Source organism: Thamnophis sirtalis, unplaced genomic scaffold, assembly GCF_051295495.1.
Source record: "Thamnophis sirtalis isolate CommonGarterSnake01/CBP01778 unplaced genomic scaffold, rThaSir2_p1.2 scaffold_8, whole genome shotgun sequence".
Lineage (NCBI taxonomy): Eukaryota > Metazoa > Chordata > Lepidosauria > Squamata > Natricidae > Thamnophis > Thamnophis sirtalis.
In genome coordinates, this window is record NW_028261388.1 from 73,064,093 (window position 1) to 73,085,162 (window position 21,070).

Genomic DNA, 21,070 nt, shown 5'->3' on the forward strand with positions numbered 1-21,070 from the left:
AATAACAAAGATAAATGATAAATCTCTCCCTCTATCTGAGAACGTAAGCTACAACTGAAGAAAGTGCTACTATACTTCAAAGCAGCATTGCCAGAATGCTCAGCTTTTCTGAATCCACTTAACTGCTCTGATTACAACAATGCTAGGACTGTTTAGTACATTCCTTGCTAAATCTCAAATTTCAGAAAAATGGTTTATATAAGTCACATTACCTTCCATACATAACAAAAGGAATTAGGGCTGCAAATAATGAATAAGTGTGGTTTATTCATTTCCACAGAAACTCCATATAATGAAAGGTTAAATACAGCATAACTTAAAAAAATGCTCAATGATACTTCTGAAGTGTTGAAGTCCCATTAGTAATTTATTGATCTAGTAACATCAAACAAAGTCAGCCTATGGGGAGAAGAGGAAATCTGTTGACATGACTACTAAATTTATAACGTTTCAGCTTTTACATGTTCATTCTTCAGTTTCACCAGGCTTGCGAATATCATCTATTTTCAGAATCATTCTAACCATCTGAGTGGCAAGAGAAATCTGCTGCTTTTTGCCAATTAAAGTTTCTATAACGTTTTGTTCCTTCATATCTGTTGAAAGAGGAAATTTAATGCATTGAGTTCATTAAAATAATTGCAATTACTTTATTCTAAAATAATACAAAAAAACCCAAAACAAAGTAACATTTAAATCCCATCTACCACCTATTTATTTGTGGTTCTTATATTACATTTTTGCCATTATATTCAACCAGAGCTTAAGGAAATCGTAGTTGATAACCACCATTTCTGTAAAATAATTACCAGCCATATTTGCCAAGTGCAGTACTGACTCCATTTTGGCTCCTAAAGCATTTATTAAACCAGTGGCTCTTAGTTATCAGTCTGAATTTATCCAAAGACAAGTCTATATTACAGAGTACTTTCCCTGCTTATTACTAGTCCTAAAGGGATCTAGGCAAAAGGATTTTATAGCTTAGAGGAAACAAAAAGGCTATATAATGTTTATCACAGCATAAAGACATATAGATACTCCTTAACTTACAATCATTCATTTAGTGTCTGATTGATGTTACATCAGCAATGAAAAAAGTGACTTGTAACTGTTTTTCACACTTATGACCATGGAGCAGCCCCATGGTCACATGACGAAAACTCATAAATACATGCCAGTTCCAAGTGCCAACAGTTGCACTCACTTAAACAACTGCCTTGCTTAGCAGCAGCAATTTTGGGCTCAATTGTGATCATAAGTCAGGGACTACCTGTATATAAATTCATATTAACACTATTATTACGTTGATTGATGCTTAAATGAAAACAAAGACAACACATCTAGAAAAGTGAGTTCTTACCATTTGTTCCTTTACGTAAGCAATCAATACCCAGAGCAGAGTTGTTTTCTTTCACTTGTCGAGCTCGTACTGCAGTCATTGTTTGAATGGGATTCATACCACTATTCTCAGACAGCGCAAATGGAATGACTTCTAAGGCATCAGCAAAAGCTCTCATGGCATACTGCTCCAGTGACGGGCACTAAAATCAAGGTAGCAGATTTAGAATAGGCAATTAAATCATAAACAATCAGTTGAAACATCTCGATGCATTATTGTCTGAAAAGGCAGAGATGTACCAATTCTATGCTAGAATTATTTTCTTCGGCTTTAAAAACACTACTGTAATCCAAGAGTTTTACTTGAATTAAACTACTAATGAGGCAAAGTTCATTCCGATGAAAAACAGCAAATTATATTGCTCTTAATAAAGTCTATCTAGGGATTATTAATACTTCAAATCAAAGTACCCTATAACTTTTTTTTGGCATTGCAGGATTTATTTTTATCAATAGGATAAATTAAATTGATTAATGTAAATTGCAGTTAAGAACTATTTTTTGAAAACTGTTACTAATAAATGCTTTAATCAGAAAGAAACATTTTTAAACATCTGAATACTTTTGTTTTATCAGGAAACAATCCATTCCATCAACCTGTGGCCACAAAACAGTTCCAATTATACACATGCTGATAGAAAAAAAGTTTGTAGGTGCTCCCTCAAAAACATTAGGTATAAGTAAAATCAAATTTGCAGCGTAGTATTTCAGCCTCTATAGTTCTAGAACTGCAAATGAAAAATATTTAACGTGTAAAATGTTTTACCGTATCTGCAGCTTGACTAACAGCCAGTGCACAAGAGATCTCAGAAGCACCTCCACCATAAACAATGCGGTTATCTCGAACAAGATTCCTGATTACACACAATGCATCATGAAGAGACCGTTTGGCTTCTTCAATTATCTTTAATTATAGGAAACAAACACAAACATATTAAGATGATGAAGTTCTATACCTATTTTTTTTATTCTCATCAAGCTGCATATATCCTAATAAATATATTTTAAGCAACAAACTATTTTACCTGAGCACTGTAATCCAAAAACCCAAACTAAACTCTCTGGAACTTGTACATGCATAGAGAAATATAGTCCTCATCTTACAACCATTCATTTCATGAAATTAAATGAAGTCTGAAGTTAAGAGAGTGCTGAAAAAAGTGACTTATGACTGGTCCCTGCACTTATGGTCATCATAGCACTCCAGTGCCATGATCATTGTATGGATCATTTAATGTCCATGGCAAAAAAGTCATAAAATCAGGCATGACTGAATGACTGCGTTGCTTCGTGACCACAGCTGCAGTCCCAATTGTGGTTGTTTAAATTGAGGATTACCTATATTTCAGTAATTCACAGAAACATTTTTTCAAATTATTTCTGTCTGGATCAAAAGCAGAACACACAAAAATTACATTCGATTTACCAAAAGAGATGCTCTTCCCTGCTCTCAAGCAATAGACCACAATCCCTATATCTGTAAGATAAAGAGCTTGGGAATACTACTATACACAATAGCAATAGCAATAATAGCAATAGCAGTAGACTTATATACCGCTTCATAGGCCTTTCAGGCCTCTCTAAGCAGTTTACAGAGAGTCAGCATATTGCCCCCAACAATCTGGGTCCTCATTTTACCCACCTCGGAAGGATGGAAGGCTGAGTCAACCCTGAGCCGGTGAGATTTGAACCGCTGACCTGCTGATCTAGCAGTAGCCTGCAGTGCTGCATTTAACCACTGCGCCACCTTGGCACTTTAGATCCTTCTGCTGATGCAGAGCTGAAAAACCTTTTCTGGCCAACATCTGTTCTTTTCTTTTTTTTTTTAATTTGCCTTGCACATAGGGACACAGAAGTAAGTTTTCCGATTTCCTTTATTAATCTTCCTAGAGGGACAAAATTTGTCCATCCAACCCTGTGGAGTTTAAGCCACCTATTTTGCTTTTTAAATAGTAAATTGCTTATTTTTTTAGGTTATGTATAAAGCATATCCATGTTAAAAAAGTAGCAAAAAGTGTAAAGCAAATAAAATATCCAATGCGATCCTTTAAGAATTTTGCATTCATTAATAATTAGCCACCTGAAAGACAGCCTGTATAATCAGTATAATCCAGCCCTGAAATAGTGTCCCTCCATGAACTTTACTTGAACTTGCTCACCATTTTATTTCCACCTCTAATAAAGATAGTCACTGCTCTGGAATTCTGGCATTGTTCAATCACAAGCATTTTGTCTTTTGTTGTTCCAAATGAGATTTCTCTGACTATGCCAGCAAATCCTAATTTTTCAGGTGTAAGCTCACAGAAGCGAGGAACAATGCGTCCTCCAGTTGCAATGGCAATCAACTGAAAATAGAAAAAGAGACTCGTAAGAAGAACATCTTAAATATAAAAACCACAAATAATAAACACTTAATTCTTACTTCTATTTCTGGGCCACCAACCCAACGAACAGCAGGCAATTCATTCTGGAGTAATAAATGATTGGCCTCGTCATCAAATCCCCACTGGCATATAGCCAAGTTTGCTCCAGTATCTTTGATCTAAAAACACAAGCATTCATTTTACTTATATTGTAACTTATTTCTTTAAGAATATTAGAAGTGTACATATGGTAAACAATAGCTTTAATTTAAAATCAACAAAGCTACTTCCAGATCAAAATAATTACAGTGGTTATTGTATATCATGATTATTATATAGTAATAGGGAAACCTTGGCTATTTTCCCCCAAAATGGCATCTGGGATGGCCAATGCTGATTGTTCCACCTGACTTTTTCCCCTCGCATCATGAATTCCCACAAAGCCACCGTATTTCATCATAAGGATTAAATTAAATGGGCACAGTAAGAAATATTCTACTAGGTTTGTGCTTTCTAACTAATAATGTCTTCCATAGCAGCCATTTTGGAAATTTCCCCACTAGTAACTTCAGAAGCAAATATGTCAAATTTCATGTGGATCACAGTGCCTTGCTTTTATTCACACACACAAATTTATATATTTATATAAAATGAGACATTGATATAAAATATCTTATAAAAATATTAGATATAAAAATATTAAGAATGGAAATAATTTCACATTTATTAAGTAATCACAATTGTGTTACTATTCATTTATCATTAACATAAGATTAACATAATGTAGATATTTAAAACAAAATTCTTATAAAACTTTTGTTACTGTCAAGTGCATCTTCTAACCTGTTTCACCATCTCATCAAATTTTTCTTTCTCATACTGCTGCAATGCCTTGAAGTCTTCCACACATGTAACATCGAGCTTATGCTTAGTTTTTGGTTTAGGAGGTTCAAATGGACAGGTCAATATTGCAATTTTAGCATCTTTAACTTCCTGAAGAAAGAATAGTAGAATTTTAAGAGGCAGTTAACTATTTTTTTATCTAATAAAATTAAGTATTCTCTAATTTTGTATGCTTATAAAGGAACCAATGTAATGAAATAGCAATGGGAAAATTTAAAATTGAATTACATTATGGACAAAGTAACAGTTTATCACCAACAAAGAGATTACTCACTTTAGGCATCTGTGGGTGGCTGAAGTCTTTATCCACAATAACGCCCTTAATCAGCTGAGTGTCCTCCAATCTTCCACCAACTTTGCCTTGGACCTTTATCAGCTCAAAATCAACATCTCTGCGTTCCATATCTGCCACTGTTAATACTGCATTAACAGCTATTTCTGCCATTTGTCTATGGCAACGATTAATTCTAAATACAAAAGAAAGCACTGATTCAGCTTTTTCAGATGCTAAAACAAAAGCAAACAAAATTTTATAGAACAAAATGATTTACCAAGATGTAGAATATATAGTATACAAACTACATTGTAGTACAATGCTGAAGCCAATTTGTAGTTGACATAAGAGTAAATTATTTTATTAAAGATCTTTTAAAATGCGTTTAACTTTGCCATTTTTGGAAAAAAACAAACCATTCAGCACTTAGACAGTACCTTATACATGGAAAGGATAATCATCTGATTCTCTCACTTGTTCACTATCATTAATTCTTCAGATCACACATTAATATGCATACATGAATACATTTATCAACTTTGTAAGGCCATCTAACTCCATGGCAGCTGTGAGTGGTGTTCATATTAAAAACAGACTGAAGCAAACATGCCAAGAAAAAATTACGAACATCCCAAAGGAGTAAAGCAAGCATCTTCTCTCATATAATACCATTCTCTCAATGGGCCTATCATTTTTGTGACGGGGGGGGGGGGGGGGGGGGTCAGATTTACTTACTTTATTGTCATTGTACATATATAGTTTACATATACAACAAAATTCACATAACACCCAGAAACCAGACCCAACACACAAACCAATCCCCAAACACCCCCTCCCAAAAAAATTCCACGCCCCAAATCACCCAAACATCTACACAACAGACCAAGTAATGCTGTCCAATAGCTCACTAATGGTGGCCCTTTAGTTCATTGTTGAGTGCAATTAAAGCTATTCAGAAGACTTGTGATCCTAGTTTTAATTTTTCTGTATCTTCTGCCAGAAGGCAACAGTCTAAAAAGATTGTAAGCAGGATGGGAAGAGTCTCTGAGAATGTTATGCAATTTCCTCAAACAGCGAGATGCGAAGATGTCACCCAGGACTGGTAGCTGGAGCCCGGTGATATTCTGGGCAGTTATAATGATTCTCTGTAGAGCTTTTTTCTCCACTGCAGAGCTGCTCCCATACCATGCAAGAATGCCGTATGTCAGGACACTCTCAATAGTGCTGCGATAGGAGGAAGATGCTGCGATAGGAGGGAGGAAGTTTTATCTTCCTTAGCATTCTCAGGAAGTACAACCTCTTCTGTGCCTTCTTCACAAGCATGTTAGCATTCACGGTCCATGAGAGGTCCTCTGAGATAAATGCCCAGAAATTTAAAACTACCAACCCTCTCCACCTCCTTGCCATTTATGTACAATGGTAAATGTACATCTCTCTTCCTCCTGGAGTTCTTTAGTTTTTTTGGTGTTCAGTTTATTTTCTTTACACCACAATGTCAGTCCTTGTAATTCCTTCCTATAGGCAGACTTATTGTTCTTATTAATGAGCCCCACCACTGTCGTGTCATCAGCAAATTTAATAATTTAAGAACTTATTTAAACAGGAAAGGGCAATACAAATATTTGAGGGCATGTTTTTCCAGAGGATCTTTGACAGAAAATTTTCAGAGTTCCATTAGTTGACACAATTTAATTGGTTGGACTAAGGCCTACAAACTTTATAGGATAAAACAGGACAGCAGAAACTACAGGAGATAAATGTCTCTCAGATAGCTGGACCCTAAAGTTCAGATAGCTGAACTTTATAGAAGGCATAAAGAATATTAATGGAAAGAACCCAAAGGCAAAATCCAAAAATGGGGTACAGTGTTTCAATATGTATAGCAAGTTTCGTGCTGTTTTACACTGATAACAAAGATGGACACTTTTCTACTGGGGGAAAAAAAAAACCTAAATTTTGATAGCAATAACATCACATCACTTTATCTTGAAATTTAGATTAAGATAGTTGTCCTTCTGCAAAATGAGACATGGGTCTGTATATATTCCAGCGGATGTGGCAGATTCATGGCTACAGGGGCTGAAGAGGCTACTAAAATTCTGATTAGTCTAAGCCAGTGTCAAACTCGCTCGCATTGTTGGCCATATCGTGACATTTTTGCGGAGCTGGGGTGGGCGTGGTCTGTGTGGGACGTAGGCCACGAGTTTGTCAGGCCTGGTCTAAGCTCTCATTTGCTTAGCAGACCACTAATGTACAACACATCTTCAATTGTGTTCAAAGTTCTTAATAAAAAACCCACTCACTTGACAGTTGGCTTGAAGGCTCCTACAAAGTACAACTTTTCAGCAGTTATGCCCCTTTTAAATCCTTCCTTATAGCTTTTCTCCTAATATTTCCTTTCATTTTACAATTTTGTTTATTACTGGATTTTACTGGTACGATATTTGCATTGACTATAACTGCTTTTATATTTAATTATGCTATTATTTTGGATGTAATGTCTTACATTTTGAATATATAGTATTTAAATATTTTATCGGTTTTACATATACTTCAGGGGGAGGGGGCGATGATGGCTCAGCGATTAAAGAATTGAGCTTGACAGCTGGGAAACTGACAGCCTGGGTTTGAGACCCGAGTGCTGGGCAATGAAGTACTCCACATCTTGGCCAGTTTGAAAGCATGCAAATGTAAGTAGAGTAATAGGTATCACTTTGGTGGGAAGGTAACATTTTGTACACCTCCGTGTATAGTCATGTTGGCCACATTATCAAGGAAATGTCTTCGGACAATACAAACTCCCTCAGCCGGAGATGAGCATTGCCTACTAGAATCATATATGACTGAACATATACTTCAGAACAATGAGTAATATGAATTTTCTTGTGTGTCAACTTAGTTCTTTGAAAAATACTTACATTTTTGAGCCTAGAGTTGTTTTTGCTGTCTGAATAAGAGGCTCGGTGTTCTCAAGATCAACAGGAAAACTGTCGCTAATCTTATCTAAATGGTCAATAGCAATACGAGCAGCTTGTTCATAACCGTCTGCAATTCGGATTGGATGAATACCACGATCTAGCAAGTGCTCTGCCTGTTCCAATAGCGCACCTGCCAGAACTACAGAACATTATATATTAAAATGCTGTACTTTTTGCTGTAAGAAAATATGAAACAATTACTTAATGGGAGTTTATCATATATTTGCTGACCTGTTCTGATAAATATCTAGAATTCTTTTGTAAGCAAAGAGAAGCTAAATGAATTGTGTTACCCAACATACAGTATAAATAGGTTATATAGGAAAATAAAGTATCTTTATGTTGAGTAGTGTTATGAAAATTAAAGTCCAATTTGCTAAATATTGTACAGAAAGTAAGTCAAGTCAATTAAGTAAAATTCTGATAAGAAAACAAACAAACAAACAGAAACAAATCTTACCAACGACACCTGTGGTTCCATCCCCAATCTCATCATCTTGTGATTTTGCCAATTCAACCATAAGTTTAGCAATCTGATGATCAACATCCATCATATTCAAAATAGTAGCTCCATCATTTGTTACTGTTACTTCACCATCTTTGTCAACCATCATCTTATCAAGACCTATAATAAGCATTTAAAGAACAATATAGATTAATAGCCTTACAATGTAAAAAGCTGAAAAGTGTACAGTAATAAATCATTTTGCTTACCATTGGGGCCAAGTGATGTTCTAAGTGTATTGGCTACTGCCTTGGCTGCCATTATATTGGACTATAAAAACAAAACAAATATAGATTCAGCAATTTCAAATGCTAAAAATACTACATATTTTGCACATGTTCAAACACAAAAACACAAACAAATCCAGACTTTTTGAAGACAGCTGCTTTTGCAACAATCTTGCAAAAACTGTGTCTATTTAAATGTTTTGATAAGTGTTTTCTTCTTGAACACTGTTTAACCTCATCTGAATGATCTTCACAGCAATAATACTGTTTGCCTAGTCCATATCTTCTACCTGTTATATAAATGTTATTGGGAACAAAACAGAATTTTATGCTGCCAGAAATATCAAACATCACAATACAGAAATTACTTTCCCAGCAACATATCAAAATTCTAGAGAACTTTCCAGCTATGCAGACTGTTAAAGCTAGATGTACATAAGATCATCCATGACAATCCTTTTTCAAGTGTCTTATCACTGTCAGACACCTATCCTCAAGCTTACAAAAAATTATAACAAATCCCTTCTCTCACTGCTAATCCCTAGCCTTCTACACTGATGATGCAAATGAGGAGGATTAAATTGTGTGAGAGCAACTTCAGGAAGGAAACTGGTTCCCCCCACCCCCCAAAATATCTTTTATTTCCTTCCCCCAAATGTCAGGCCACAGAAATTGGACACACCAATCGCTTTGCTCAACCTGCATGGTGCTGAGAAGGATATAGGTTTTGACACATGGGGCTGTGCCCTTTGTCAAAATTTGGTATCAAGACAAGCTGAGATGCAGGACGGAGTGGGGTGGGGGCTGCTCGGCAAACAGGGGACGATCAACTGCTGAGCTTGCAGCTGATCCAGAGGTTATCCTGCAAAGACGTGACTCTGCCCCGGCATCTGACTTCTAGGCCAGTGTTTCCCAACCTTGGCAACTTGAAGATGTCTGGACTTCAACTCCCAGAATTCCCCAGCCAGCATTCGCTGGCTGGGGAATTCTGGGAGTTGAAGTCCAGACATCTTCAAGTTGCCAAGGTTGGGAAACACTGTTCTAGGCTGCCAGGTTGCCATAAGCAACCAGTTTACCTGCCGTTTAAAGGAAACCGATCGGTACAAATTTAAACACAACCTTGCTAATAATACACCCCGCTGCACGTGGTCGGATACACTTACCGCTCCTTTTCCGTTGCTCCGACCGAAATCCCACCGCCCGCTCCCTCTCTCCCTCCCCAGGCCTCGAACAGCGAGCGCGGGAGGGAATTTGCTGCGCCTACAAGGCGATCTTCTGAGGCAAACTTAAGCCAGGAGCAGGAAAAAGGGCCCCCGCACCTCTGAAGCTGAAGGCCCCATTTCAGGAGCGATACACCGGTGGGGGCCCATAGAAGGCAGGGGGACCGTGGCCCGATCCGTTTCCCGCCGCGACCGTTACCTTGAGGGCCTCTAAGCCCGTAGAGCGGGTCTTCCGGTCCTGGTCCTTGAGGATGAGGAACGGCCGCCCGTATTCGTCAAACGCTAACGTCCCCATGGCCGACATGACGGCGGTGGATCCTCCCGAAGGAAGGCGCACGAGGCCACAATTAACGGCACAGAAAGAAAAGAGAACCACGCTGCCCCGCCCCGCCCGACGCCAGCTCTTCTCGCGGGATCCACTCGCGGACAAAAGAAACGCATGCGCACTTTGCTTGTAGACGGTGGAGCCCACTACATTCTAGAAGCCTCTTGGGTGGGGCGGGTAATATGCGAGTGCGCAGGCGCATTCAATGGTATCGACTTCCCCCCGGACCATAGAGCTAGGAAACACGCGCACACGCAGCGTTCATTCATTGCATTAAGCAAAGATCACATTCCTTGCATTAAGCAAAGATCACATTAACGAACGATAGTGGCTTCGTTTACATCTCCCTCTAAGATAGTGTTTCTGAATTAAACAACGATCACTTTAAAAAAAAACTATAATGGCTTCATTTAATTTACTAAGAATGTATTACTATCCTTCTCTTCCTTCCTAGCATCTATCTCTCCCCATTTATGACTATAACAATGTTGCTTGTATCTTTCAATTTATAGTTTTTATTGTTTCCTAGTACGATGTGATAGCTTATTAGTAACCTTGACTATCACTAAGTGTTGTATCTTTTCTTTCTTGAGGAATGTATTTTATTCTCCTTATGTACACTGAGAACATATGCACCAAAGACAAATTCCTTGTACGTCCAATCACACTTGGCCAATAAAGAATTCTATTCTATTCTATTCTATTCTATTTACATCTCGCACAAGGTGGCGCAGTGGTTAGGGTGCAGTACTGCAGGCCACTTCAGCTGACTGCTATCTGCAGTTCGGCGGTTCTAATCTCACCGGCTCAAGGTTGACTCAGCCTTCCATCGTTCGGAGGTGGGTGAAATGAGGACCCAGACTGTGGGGGCAATAATGCTGACTCTGTAAACCGCTTAGAGAGGGCTGAAAGCCCTATGAAGCGGTATATAAGTCTAACTGCTATTGCTATTGCTATTAAGACAAGTGTTTCTCAACCTCAGCAACTCATTAATTCCCAGAATTCCCCAGCTTGTGAAGTCCACACATCTAAAAGTGGAGAAACGCTGCATTAAGACATCGGGCATGGCTCTACAGATGCTAAAGTGGGCGAGATACTTGCCTTCATAATTCAAGCCTATGGGAAATCTTTCAGCAAAACTCTATGCATGCCTAGTAGTGTATGTATATGCACGGTAGCAGAAATTTTGAGAGTGGGGAGGGAATGGGGATTGGAATTTGCAGTATCCTTCCCCTGCCATGCCCAGAAAACACGCCCACAGAACCGGTAGCAAAAAAATTGAATCTCACCACTGGCAAATTGATGTGTTTTTTTTGCAATGTAGAGATAGCAATTCAAGATACTTCGCACACAGATGATGGATTGAACACAGAACATTGAGCAAAATACAATGTTTTCAGTCACATCGTTTTCTGCTATCAGAAAAACATTTTAACAACTGCACTAACATTAATTTTGATGTTGAGAGATAGTATTTTTAATTGAATACGAGCCTTATTAAAAAATCCTTTTGGTTACTTTTTTTAAAGGGAAAAGTATGCTGTTGCTGAGCACATATAAAATCATTTCTCATTAGTTTACCAACATTTTATTTTTACCCTGGGAAAGGGAAGACTAAAATAATTGCGCTCCAACTTCATGAAATGTGTTTTATGCCCTCGCATATTACACTGACACTTGGGCTTGTTACAAAATTGATTTTTTTTTTTTGCGTATTTATTATCTGGGTTCATATAATGCACTCAATCTCAAACAAGCAAATCATACATTTATGAAGCACAACCTTAATATACGTCCACTTTTCTCTCCACGTGCTAGTGACTTAAGATTTTATCCATTTTATACACTGGCATGTACCAAAGATAACATAATTATTTTAAAACCACAACTTCCTTGTCTTTTTTTTTAATGTGATGATGATGAGATTAGAGAAAGTTTTAACAATCTTCGGTGCCCTTTATTTTCAATACAGATCAGAAAAAAAGCAGTATTCTTTCGAAAAACACGCGTCCCCCTAATGAAAATAATGGTACGATCCACTTGAGCAGGAAGAACTGTTTCCCGCGGTTTCCGCTATGTAGGAGCAGGCTTTCGGAGGGGGCGGGTCCTGTTACGTCACTTTGTTCCGAAGGGGTGTGGCCAAGAGCGAAAGGGAATTCTCAAGGTAGGGAGGGAGCAATTTCATGGTTCTTGCTTGCTTGCTTGCTTGCTTCTCTGTCCAAATAATTAGAATTGCGGATTAATAATTTTAATCTTTATTTCATTTTTTCCGCCCTATTGCATCCCCCCCCCCCCGCAAGGATGCTGTGAAATACATTCCGTAAGCCAGGTCTCCAACCTTGGCAACTTTAAGACCTGTGGACTTCAACTCCCAGAGTTCCTCAGCCAGCTTTGCTGGCTGAGGAACTCTGGGAGTTGAAGTCCACAGGTCTTAAAGTTGCCAAGGTTGGAGACCACTGCCGTAAGCCAATGAGAACTTTCTGTTTTTTTTCACCAGTATTGTACCGTGGGCATTTTTTGCTTACTCTGATGGAATTGATTATGTGCCATCAAATCGATGTAGATTCTTAGCGATCACTCACATACATACTTTTTTCATGATGATCTGTCCTTAATATGACCCCTCAACTCTTCGGTGCCCCAACGCCGCTATAACTGAGTCTATATAAAATATCTAATATTGCACCATCTAATTGAAACCCCAAATCATTGATAAGAGATTTTTTTAAAAAAAATGTTCCGATCTATCTTTGCTGCTTCTAATTCAAAGTTGTTAAAGTAAGATAACTTGCTTTAACTTTTGTCTTTCTTTAAACAACCTTGCTTTAAGAACTATTATTGTTTTATTATCTTAATGTGTATTAGTTTTAATGTTTGCAACCTGCTCAGAGTCAAGAGTGTCACATACATTAATTAAATACATACGTTCATATTACATAAAACTGACATTGAACAGTAATGGCCAAACCTTTCCATTATTTTGTCAGAAAGAACAACGATATAGGTATTATTCAACCAAAGTAAAACTTTTTATTTATTTAGAGCCAGATTGGTGGTTAAGGCACCAAGGCAAGAAGCAGGAGATTGTGAATTCAAGTTCTCCCTTAGCCATGAAAACCAGCTGCAGAGGCTGTTGGTCATTCTCTCTCAGCCCAACTCAGAGAACAGAGTTGTTGTTGTTGGGAAAATAGAGGGAGAAATTTATGTTAGATATGTGTAAAATATCTATGGCTTTACAGAGGGGATTATATTCAACGTAGAATTTTCCATTAGCCCTGATAGCTTCAGTAATGTTCATTCACCTCTCAATATCATTAGCTAAGGGACAAAATGTTGCTTTATGACCAAAAATATGTGTTTGGATGCTGTTAGAAACCAAGTTATGAAAACCCAAGTAAAGGTTTTCTTGTTTAAATCAGGGACATAAACGTAATAAATACCATCTATATCTTGTCAGGTCTAAACATACTACTTCTCTTTTTCTAGGTTTTTTTGTTATGTCAAAAATACTTGCTGAAGGCAGTGCAACTCAAGAAGTTACCCTTTTGACCATTGCTGATGAAGATTCTACCAAAAGGAATTGGGGTGTTTTGCTCCCTGGTATAATTGGTGGTACATTAGTAGCCTTGTACTCTGTGGCCATTCCATTTATTGCTCCAGCACTGAGAAAACATTGCTTGCCATTTGTGCCTGCAACTTCAAAGCAGATTGAAAATGTCCTAATCACGTTGAAAGGCAGAAAAGGAATGCTAGTTGACATAGGAAGTGGTGATGGACGTATTGTAAGTTCAAATCAAATCCCGTTTAATGAAATAGTCTTCAATGAAGTGCATGTTGACACATAGCCCTGTCTTAAATACATTGTTATATCTTTCTCAGGACAAGGATGGAATTGTAAATCATACACACAACTTAATGAAGCAACCTTGCTAGTGATACAAGCATCCAGCTTAGTTTTATTCAGAAAGTCTTTTCTATAGTAGCTTTGGAAAAGCTTTTAGCTGGTAATGTTAACAATTGTTCTGGAGGCATTAAGGCATTAAGGAAAAGTACTATATCTCTCATTTATAAAATAGATCAATAGAACTCATGGATTACAGTTTAAGGTCTAGTGGTTGTGACTGTCCTTCTGGGATGCATACTTTTGGCCTTCCTTTCCTTCCACCTGTTTACTAGTCCATCATGCACTTGTAATTACCTGGGATTCCATGCACATTATAATCTTACAACAAAGTAAGGAAAGGAAAAAAGATGGGAGAGCTACCTCATCTCCGGATTTGGCCTTAAAAAGGAATAGATGGGATCAAAAGAAGAAGCCTATTGAAGTTGTTACTTTTCCAGATTTCTTGAGCTATTACAGGCCTAAACAGCTGCTCTGGGTTATGACCTTCAATCCTCTTAGCCGCGTGGGTTCAACTTTTTGTTTTGTTTAATGCAGAAATATTTCATACATGAGATGAAGAGAAGCTTCCTGCAGACAAGTGGGTAGAATGGCAGAGAGGGAATGAGTTACTTAAATCATTTTCTACAAGCCTACTCAATTTTCTTTGTAAGCCGTAAGGAAATTCAGTAGGCTGCTTGGCAGAGGAGTTACAAGGATTTTTTAAATTTAACTAGAAGCTTGTAAATCTTGATTTCCATGGTTCCCCCCCTCTCCCGCAACCATTACAGTCAGTAAAGAAAGTGAGAGTATTAGCTTCTCAGCAGACTAATAATTTTTGTAGACTAATAATTTATACAGATTTATTAACAATATTGCAGGAAGACTACAGCGTGCAATAAATCTCATATATTTATGATGAAGAATCTGGCAAAGTATTTTAGGGCAAATTGCTAAGCCTATTTATTTGGCTGTCATATACGTACACACACATACCATTTCATAATAAGAAAACATTTTTTTAATTCAATACTTATTTATCTTTATGTAGGTAATAGCAGCTGCAAAAGCTGGATTTAAAGCTGTGGGTTATGAATTAAATCCTTGGTTAGTATGGTATTCGAGGTACCGTGCCTGGAGAGAGGGAGTTCATCAAGATGTCAATTTTTATATTTCGGACTTATGGAAGGTATGCAAATGTAACAAAGACCCAGGAACAGTTGTCTAAAGAAATCTTACTTACTGTGGCTTTTAACAGTTTTAAAATGCTTCTTATGCCCATTAATATTTCTGCGGAGTAACTCAGTGGAATTACTGGGGACTACATTTTTAAACAGCTGCTATACACACCAGCAGCAAAGTGGCAATCCCACTTCCCTTTCCCCATGTCTTTTGATTCTATCTTAAGGTCACCTTAGATGTACTATTTATGTAATTGGTTACAGTTATTTGCTCCATTAATAAAAAAGGTAGAAGGATTTATTCCTTTATCATTGCCTTCCCAAGACTAGGTTCTCGGTATCCCTCACCAGGGGTCTCTGTACCAGTTTTTAAATTCTGATTGGCTTCCCTGAACATGCACGTTCATGAATGAAAGATGCATTTATACAGAGTTAATTCTTAAATTTGACATTTTTATTTCAGGTCAGTTTTTCACAGTATACAAACATTGTTATTTTTGGAGTTCCTCAGATGGTAAGTTTCCATTAGACTATTCCAATAGAAAGTCTAACTGTGAGGTTGTTGAATATTTGAGTTTTTTATTAATGCATTTGATGTAAAACTTTGTTCATCTTTATAAATACTGAACAATGGAATCTTTCTTTTTTATCTGTATTTTATTAAAATTTACAATTTAATAAAATTTGATTAAAATTTTTATTTCAATTTAGAACAATAAAAACTAATAAAAATAGAAAAAATAAAATATAGAAAATAATGTCTGTGAAATACAAAAAAGAAATCCAGTATTTAATATTACATATAATTACGGCGGCAAGGATTGCCTTTGCCCAGAAATAGAAAAACAAATTAACTCCAAGCGAAGATGAAATAATAAGAAAGGTTATGGATTGTGCTGAAATGGACAAACTAACTAAAGAAATCCAGGGAAAAGAAGAATCAGAATTCTACCAGATATGGGATAAATGGTATGGGTGGATGGAGGAAAGAAACAAGAATCAATGAAGGAATATAACAAAACTCAAAAATAATAGTTATGAGTAAAATAAGAGGGTTAAGAATGGTGAAATCCGAATGAAATACAATAGAAGGGGAAATAATATAAGGTGAGCGGTATCGATTGATAATTGCTATTAGAAAGAACAGGAAGCTCCTGTTCGTATTGTATTGTGTAAATGTGGTGTACGTCTAAGTTTTGTGTATTTTACATGTTTGTTAATAAAAAAAGGTGCCAAAAAAGAAAAAGATAGAAAATAAAGAAAAAAGAATATAGAAAAGAAGAAAAGAAATATATAAAGAACTTTTCTCTTCACCACCTTAAGTATAAATAATTTTAATAAATTATCACCTCTTAAGCAACAAATGATCTCTTATGTGCTATCTATTCAGTCCATAAAATAACATTTCAGGACTGATGACAGCAAAACTCCATTAGGGATTATCAGAGATGATAACATACATATTTTAACACTGATTAAATAAACCAACTTTATATCCCTTCCTTTTACTTTCTTTTAAACAATCTTGATCTTTAATCCCTACAAATAGTGTCTTGGAACTTGCTTTTTTTCCATTTTTTCTTTGTTCCTTTTCACAAAGTTAGAGAATGGAATCAGACCCTGTAATGGACTTCCTGTGTCCGGATTCACATTCAGATCTAGGAAGTTATCTTCGAATTTTTTTAATAGATATTTTTTTATAGAGATTTATATGAGATAATTGGCTGCAGCCTTAATGAAACCAGCTTGAGCTTCCCATTATGGATATGAGAACCCTAAAAAGGAATAATGTATCTGCTTCATTCTGCATTTTGTATTCCAAAAAAATTATTGCAAACAACATGTAATTTTTTTTCTGCTAATTTGGTGCAATCAGCATTTTGCTTGTCCTGTCCTGTCCTGTATAGACAGCATCAATCTTTCACATTCAGGAGGCAATTATTTTTAATTCTTGCGTGGCACGACAAAACCGTGCTCCACTAAAGCGCGCCCGATTAAACCGCATCACTGACGTCATCAGCAGCGCGACAACAGTGACCGCGGAGAAAAAAGGGCGCTTTAAAAAGCGCTTTGAAAGCAAGCCGATTCAAGTTAAGGTAAGGGTTAGCGTTAGCGTTAGCGTTAGCGTTAGCGTTAGGTTAAGGGTTAGGGTTAGGGTTAGGTTAAGGGTTAGGGTTAGGTTAAGGGTTAGGTTTAGGGTTAGCGTTAGCGTTAGGTTAAGGGTTAGGGTTAGGGTTAGGTTAAGGGTTAGGGTTAGGTTAAGGGTTAGGTTTAGGGGGGTTAGGTTTAGGTTTAGGGGTTAATTTTAGCTTTAGCGTTCACAGCGTGCTTTTTTTGTCGCGCTGTGATGACGTCAGCTACGTGGTTTCGTCGAGCGCGCTTTAGTCGAACGCGGTTTTGTGGTGGAACCAATTCTTGAACCCCTTTACTATACTCTCTTTGTAGCCAACCATTTTACATTTATACGAGTCCCCACTTGAATGTATATCCCCCAAATACTCCCTGATATGTATATTTTTCAGACTGTATTAAGCGTCTTTTCCATATTATTTGAACATTTCCCATGTTTCTTCACAGATGCTGCAGCTGGAGAAGAAGCTTGGAGATGAACTCCTGGAGGATGCCAGGGTCATTGCTTGTCGCTTTCCTTTTCCCCATTGGAGACCAAATCATAGCTTTGGCGAAGGCATTGACACCGTTTGGGCATATGATTCCAGATCGTTTAGAATGGAAAAGGAAGATGATGCAACTCTTGTCAAAGGCATCCCTCCCACTTAGCTAAAACGCCAGAGATGACACTATGTTAGCTTTTAATTGCAAGTGTGGATGTTTTACACAACGTATTATTTCTTGTGACTCTTGGATTCGTGGGCAAGCATTTCAGAAATTTCTGGAAATATTTTATATGTATAACATAGCATAAGTGTTAAGCAATACTTCTGTTATGGAAAAACAAATGTATGGAAGTTGCCTCCAGATTTATGGCCCCAACCTTGGGATTCTGTGGGATAACAATTGACATTTAAAATAAATTTCAAAATTGCAGTTTACCATTGTAAAAATGCATTGGTAAAGAGTATTCAAAATGATATAAATCCTTAGGTTAAAACTGTTCCCAATACAGTTAAATTTGAATCCTCAACTTTAATATTTTCAGTGCCACCTGAATTAAAGCTGTACTCTCCAACCTTATTCTGAATAAGTCCCTTTATCCCTGTTCGCTGTTTACTTCAACTGTATGTTGTTATGAGTTGAGGAACAAGATTTTAAGTTTGCCTGCCAGAATGCAGAGCCATAATGAGAAAATCTGTTTTGTGAACTGAAGTCTCATGGAAGGAGGGCAGTGGAATCCTAAATTAATGAAAAGCAGAAAGGAATATAAAAATAAATATTTTGTTACATGAAGATGATTTTATTGATAATGTTGTGGTTTATTAAAGTTGTTTAAATATACCCAATATCATTGCATTTTTAGACAGAAAAATAGCAGAAGCCAGACAGTGGATAAAAAAGAGTGGGGGAAAGATTTGCATGGGAGATCAGAAATTTAAGCAAAGGCATCACAGCTTCCATGGAAAAAGATCAAGATACGTAAGAATTAAGAATTTGGCACTAAGTATTTGTCCAAGTTTGGCAATGGCCAAAAATGCCTGTTTCCTTATTCAGCTAAAAAAATCCCGAAATTATAGGCAGTCCATATAGGAACAGGATTACTGTTTGGACACAAGACATTGTGGAGATACAGATAGTACAATTAGTTTTTAAATCTTAGGAAGCTCTTTCCAGTTTTTAAAGGACAATGCTTAATGGCATGGAAGGGGTAAGTACAAAACATTTTGTTGATTTGTAGGTTAATGATGTAAAGACCAGATTCCCTCTCTCTAAAAAGAACTTTGAGAATGCAATATCTTTTTTTTTGTACATTATGTTAAAATTATTTTAGGATTTGTTTTTTTATTTTATGGTTGCACAATCAGCCAGGTGTTTAGACTGGAATTGACATTTTTATCCACCTATTACGTCCTTTTCATAATATTATAATATACACACAAATATAAAATCACAGCTGCCATTCGTTTAGTTGGTTAGGCCTCCATATGCACTGAGTTCCCAAGAACCGAGAATGTCCCAATGTTTCAGTGTCATATATGTGCAGATCCAGACAGTGACTTTTATGATTGACAGGTGCAAATTTTGTCAATGTGCAGATTTTCTAAGTGGCAACCAAATTTTTTTTTGTATGTATTTTCATCTCAATATGGCAGGAGAAAAAGTTTTGTAGGTCTGCACAGGGCTATATGGCTAACATGGAGAAGCTATGAGAATCAGAAAAAAGTGCCTTCAGCAATGAAATAGATTTGTTTTATAAGTATAATTGCACTTTTTACTACCATCAACTTCTCAAGTAGTATGATGGGAAGGGGAAAAGTGCCTATTAAAAGGAACCCATTGGAAGGTAAAGAAATAATCTACTTGTGCTGAAGAGAAAAGGTTCTAAAATGATTAATAACTAGGCGTGCAAGATGTGTTATCACTACAGTCATGTTGGGAGTGCTGAAGCGCTTCATGGTACCTTACCTGTTGTGGCCCAGCAGGAGCCGTTGGAGCTGCCACCAGACTCCGACAGTGAGGGGTCCTCTGAGTCGGCTCTGGAGGATGTGGAGGAACCTGGACAGGGTTCCGACTCCGAGCAGGGCACAGAGAGGCTGGTTGGCCACCAGGAGGCACCTGAGCCTTGGACCAGTGTGGAGGAGACAAGGGAGAGTGAGCCGGAGGCCAGTAGTGAGTTGTTCCTGTATGCACGCCATAGAAGAGCTACTAGGAACAATTACTCAATTACAGGAGGTAATTGCACTCAGCTGATGGTCATTAGGCTCCTCTCCAGACTATAAAAAGGCTACATGTGCACACGCCCTCTTTGCAGAAGTCAACACAGGATTGAATGTCGGAGGACAATACTGTGAGCTTGGCAGGCTGGATTGCTGCCAAACCTTATCTGTGTTTATTGCTGCCAAGATCCTTATCTGTTTGTTCTGCTTGGTGTTGGTGTCTTGCTATTAAAGTACATTCCAGTTAAGCTTGTCTTGGCATTCGTTACGGACGGAGGAGGGGGTCAGAACACTTACCTACCATGTATTTTTATCAGAAGCTGTTGGGTAGATTTCTCCTTCCTCATTATCATCAATTGGAAGGAGAAAAAACAGCAAACTCACGTCCTCAATCTTTTGAGATGACCCCAAAAAGATACATTGTTAATGGCACTAATGGCACAGAGAGATCAAAGAGAACTAGGAGCAGCACATTTCCCCTATCCAAATCTTATTTCAGTCATCTATGGGCACAATAAAGGCAGCATCCTTCAAATGCTTAGACTTGGCATTTTTCTGAAATGGCTGTTAAGTCATCTTCATCCTGGAGGGCAGTGCACAAACTTCTACAACCATTTCCGCAAATTTCTTCTGAAAAAGGTTAGACATTGGATGATATTGTGTCTACTTTGAGGCTAGGGATTCCTCTGTGAAGAGTCATCCTTAGATTAGGAGGAGAACACTACTCCTCTACTACTTGAGAGACCGCCTGCTGCCAATTACCTCCCAAAGACCCATTAGATCACACAGGGTCGGCCTCCTCCAGGTTCCGTCCACCAGTCAATGCCACCTGGCTACTACCTGGGGGAGGGCCTTCTCTGTGGCAGCTCCGGCCCTTTGGAACGAACTCCCCGCGGAGATTCGGACCCTCACCTCTCTCCAGGCCTTCTGGAAAGCTGTCAAAACCTGGCTGTGCCGGCAGGCCTGGGGTTGATGAGTTCCCTCCCCTCT

At 37.7% G+C, this 21,070-nt stretch overlaps 2 protein-coding genes across 2 annotated transcripts; one reads left to right on the top strand and one right to left on the bottom strand.

The window, feature by feature from the left end:
• Nucleotides 1-247: 247 nt before the first annotated feature.
• Nucleotides 248-10,252, bottom strand: CCT5 (chaperonin containing TCP1 subunit 5). Its single transcript, XM_014064927.2, has 11 exons — nucleotides 10,065-10,252; nucleotides 8,628-8,688; nucleotides 8,374-8,538; nucleotides 7,854-8,052; nucleotides 4,936-5,128; nucleotides 4,602-4,751; nucleotides 3,818-3,937; nucleotides 3,555-3,740; nucleotides 2,162-2,299; nucleotides 1,358-1,538; nucleotides 248-593 (listed from the first exon to the last, which is right to left on the bottom strand). The coding sequence occupies exons 1-11, from the start codon at nucleotides 10,167-10,169 to the stop codon at nucleotides 466-468; spliced, it is 1,626 nt and encodes a 541-aa protein (XP_013920402.1). The 5' UTR covers nucleotides 10,170-10,252; the 3' UTR covers nucleotides 248-465.
• Nucleotides 10,253-12,323: 2,071 nt separating this feature from the next.
• ATPSCKMT (ATP synthase c subunit lysine N-methyltransferase) lies at nucleotides 12,324-19,324 on the top strand. Its single transcript, XM_087721906.1, has 5 exons — nucleotides 12,324-12,354; nucleotides 13,677-13,972; nucleotides 15,122-15,259; nucleotides 15,715-15,765; nucleotides 17,829-19,324. Exons 2-5 carry the CDS (start codon nucleotides 13,688-13,690, stop codon nucleotides 18,027-18,029), a joined length of 675 nt encoding a protein of 224 aa, XP_087578032.1. The 5' UTR covers nucleotides 12,324-12,354; nucleotides 13,677-13,687; the 3' UTR covers nucleotides 18,030-19,324.
• Nucleotides 19,325-21,070: the final 1,746 nt, after the last annotated feature.

What these genes read in the sequence shown, in the direction of transcription:
- CCT5 (XM_014064927.2), bottom strand. Translation starts at nt 10,169, where the DNA reads ATGTCGGCCATGGGGACGTTAGCGTTTGACGAATACGGGCGGCCGTTC. An exon ending in TTGATGAGATGGTGAAACAG is followed by an intron (nt 3,938 to 4,601) that starts GTTAGAAGATGC and finishes TTGTGTTTTTAG; the next exon opens with ATCAAAGATACTGGAGCAAA. An exon ending in TTAGAGGTGGAAATAAAATG is followed by an intron (nt 2,300 to 3,554) that starts GTGAGCAAGTTC and finishes CTATAATTAAAG; the next exon opens with ATAATTGAAGAAGCCAAACG.
- ATPSCKMT (XM_087721906.1), top strand. Translation starts at nt 13,688, where the DNA reads ATGTCAAAAATACTTGCTGAAGGCAGTGCAACTCAAGAAGTTACCCTT. An exon ending in GAAGTGGTGATGGACGTATT is followed by an intron (nt 13,973 to 15,121) that starts GTAAGTTCAAAT and finishes ATCTTTATGTAG; the next exon opens with GTAATAGCAGCTGCAAAAGC. An exon ending in TTTTTGGAGTTCCTCAGATG is followed by an intron (nt 15,766 to 17,828) that starts GTAAGTTTCCAT and finishes GTTTCTTCACAG; the next exon opens with ATGCTGCAGCTGGAGAAGAA.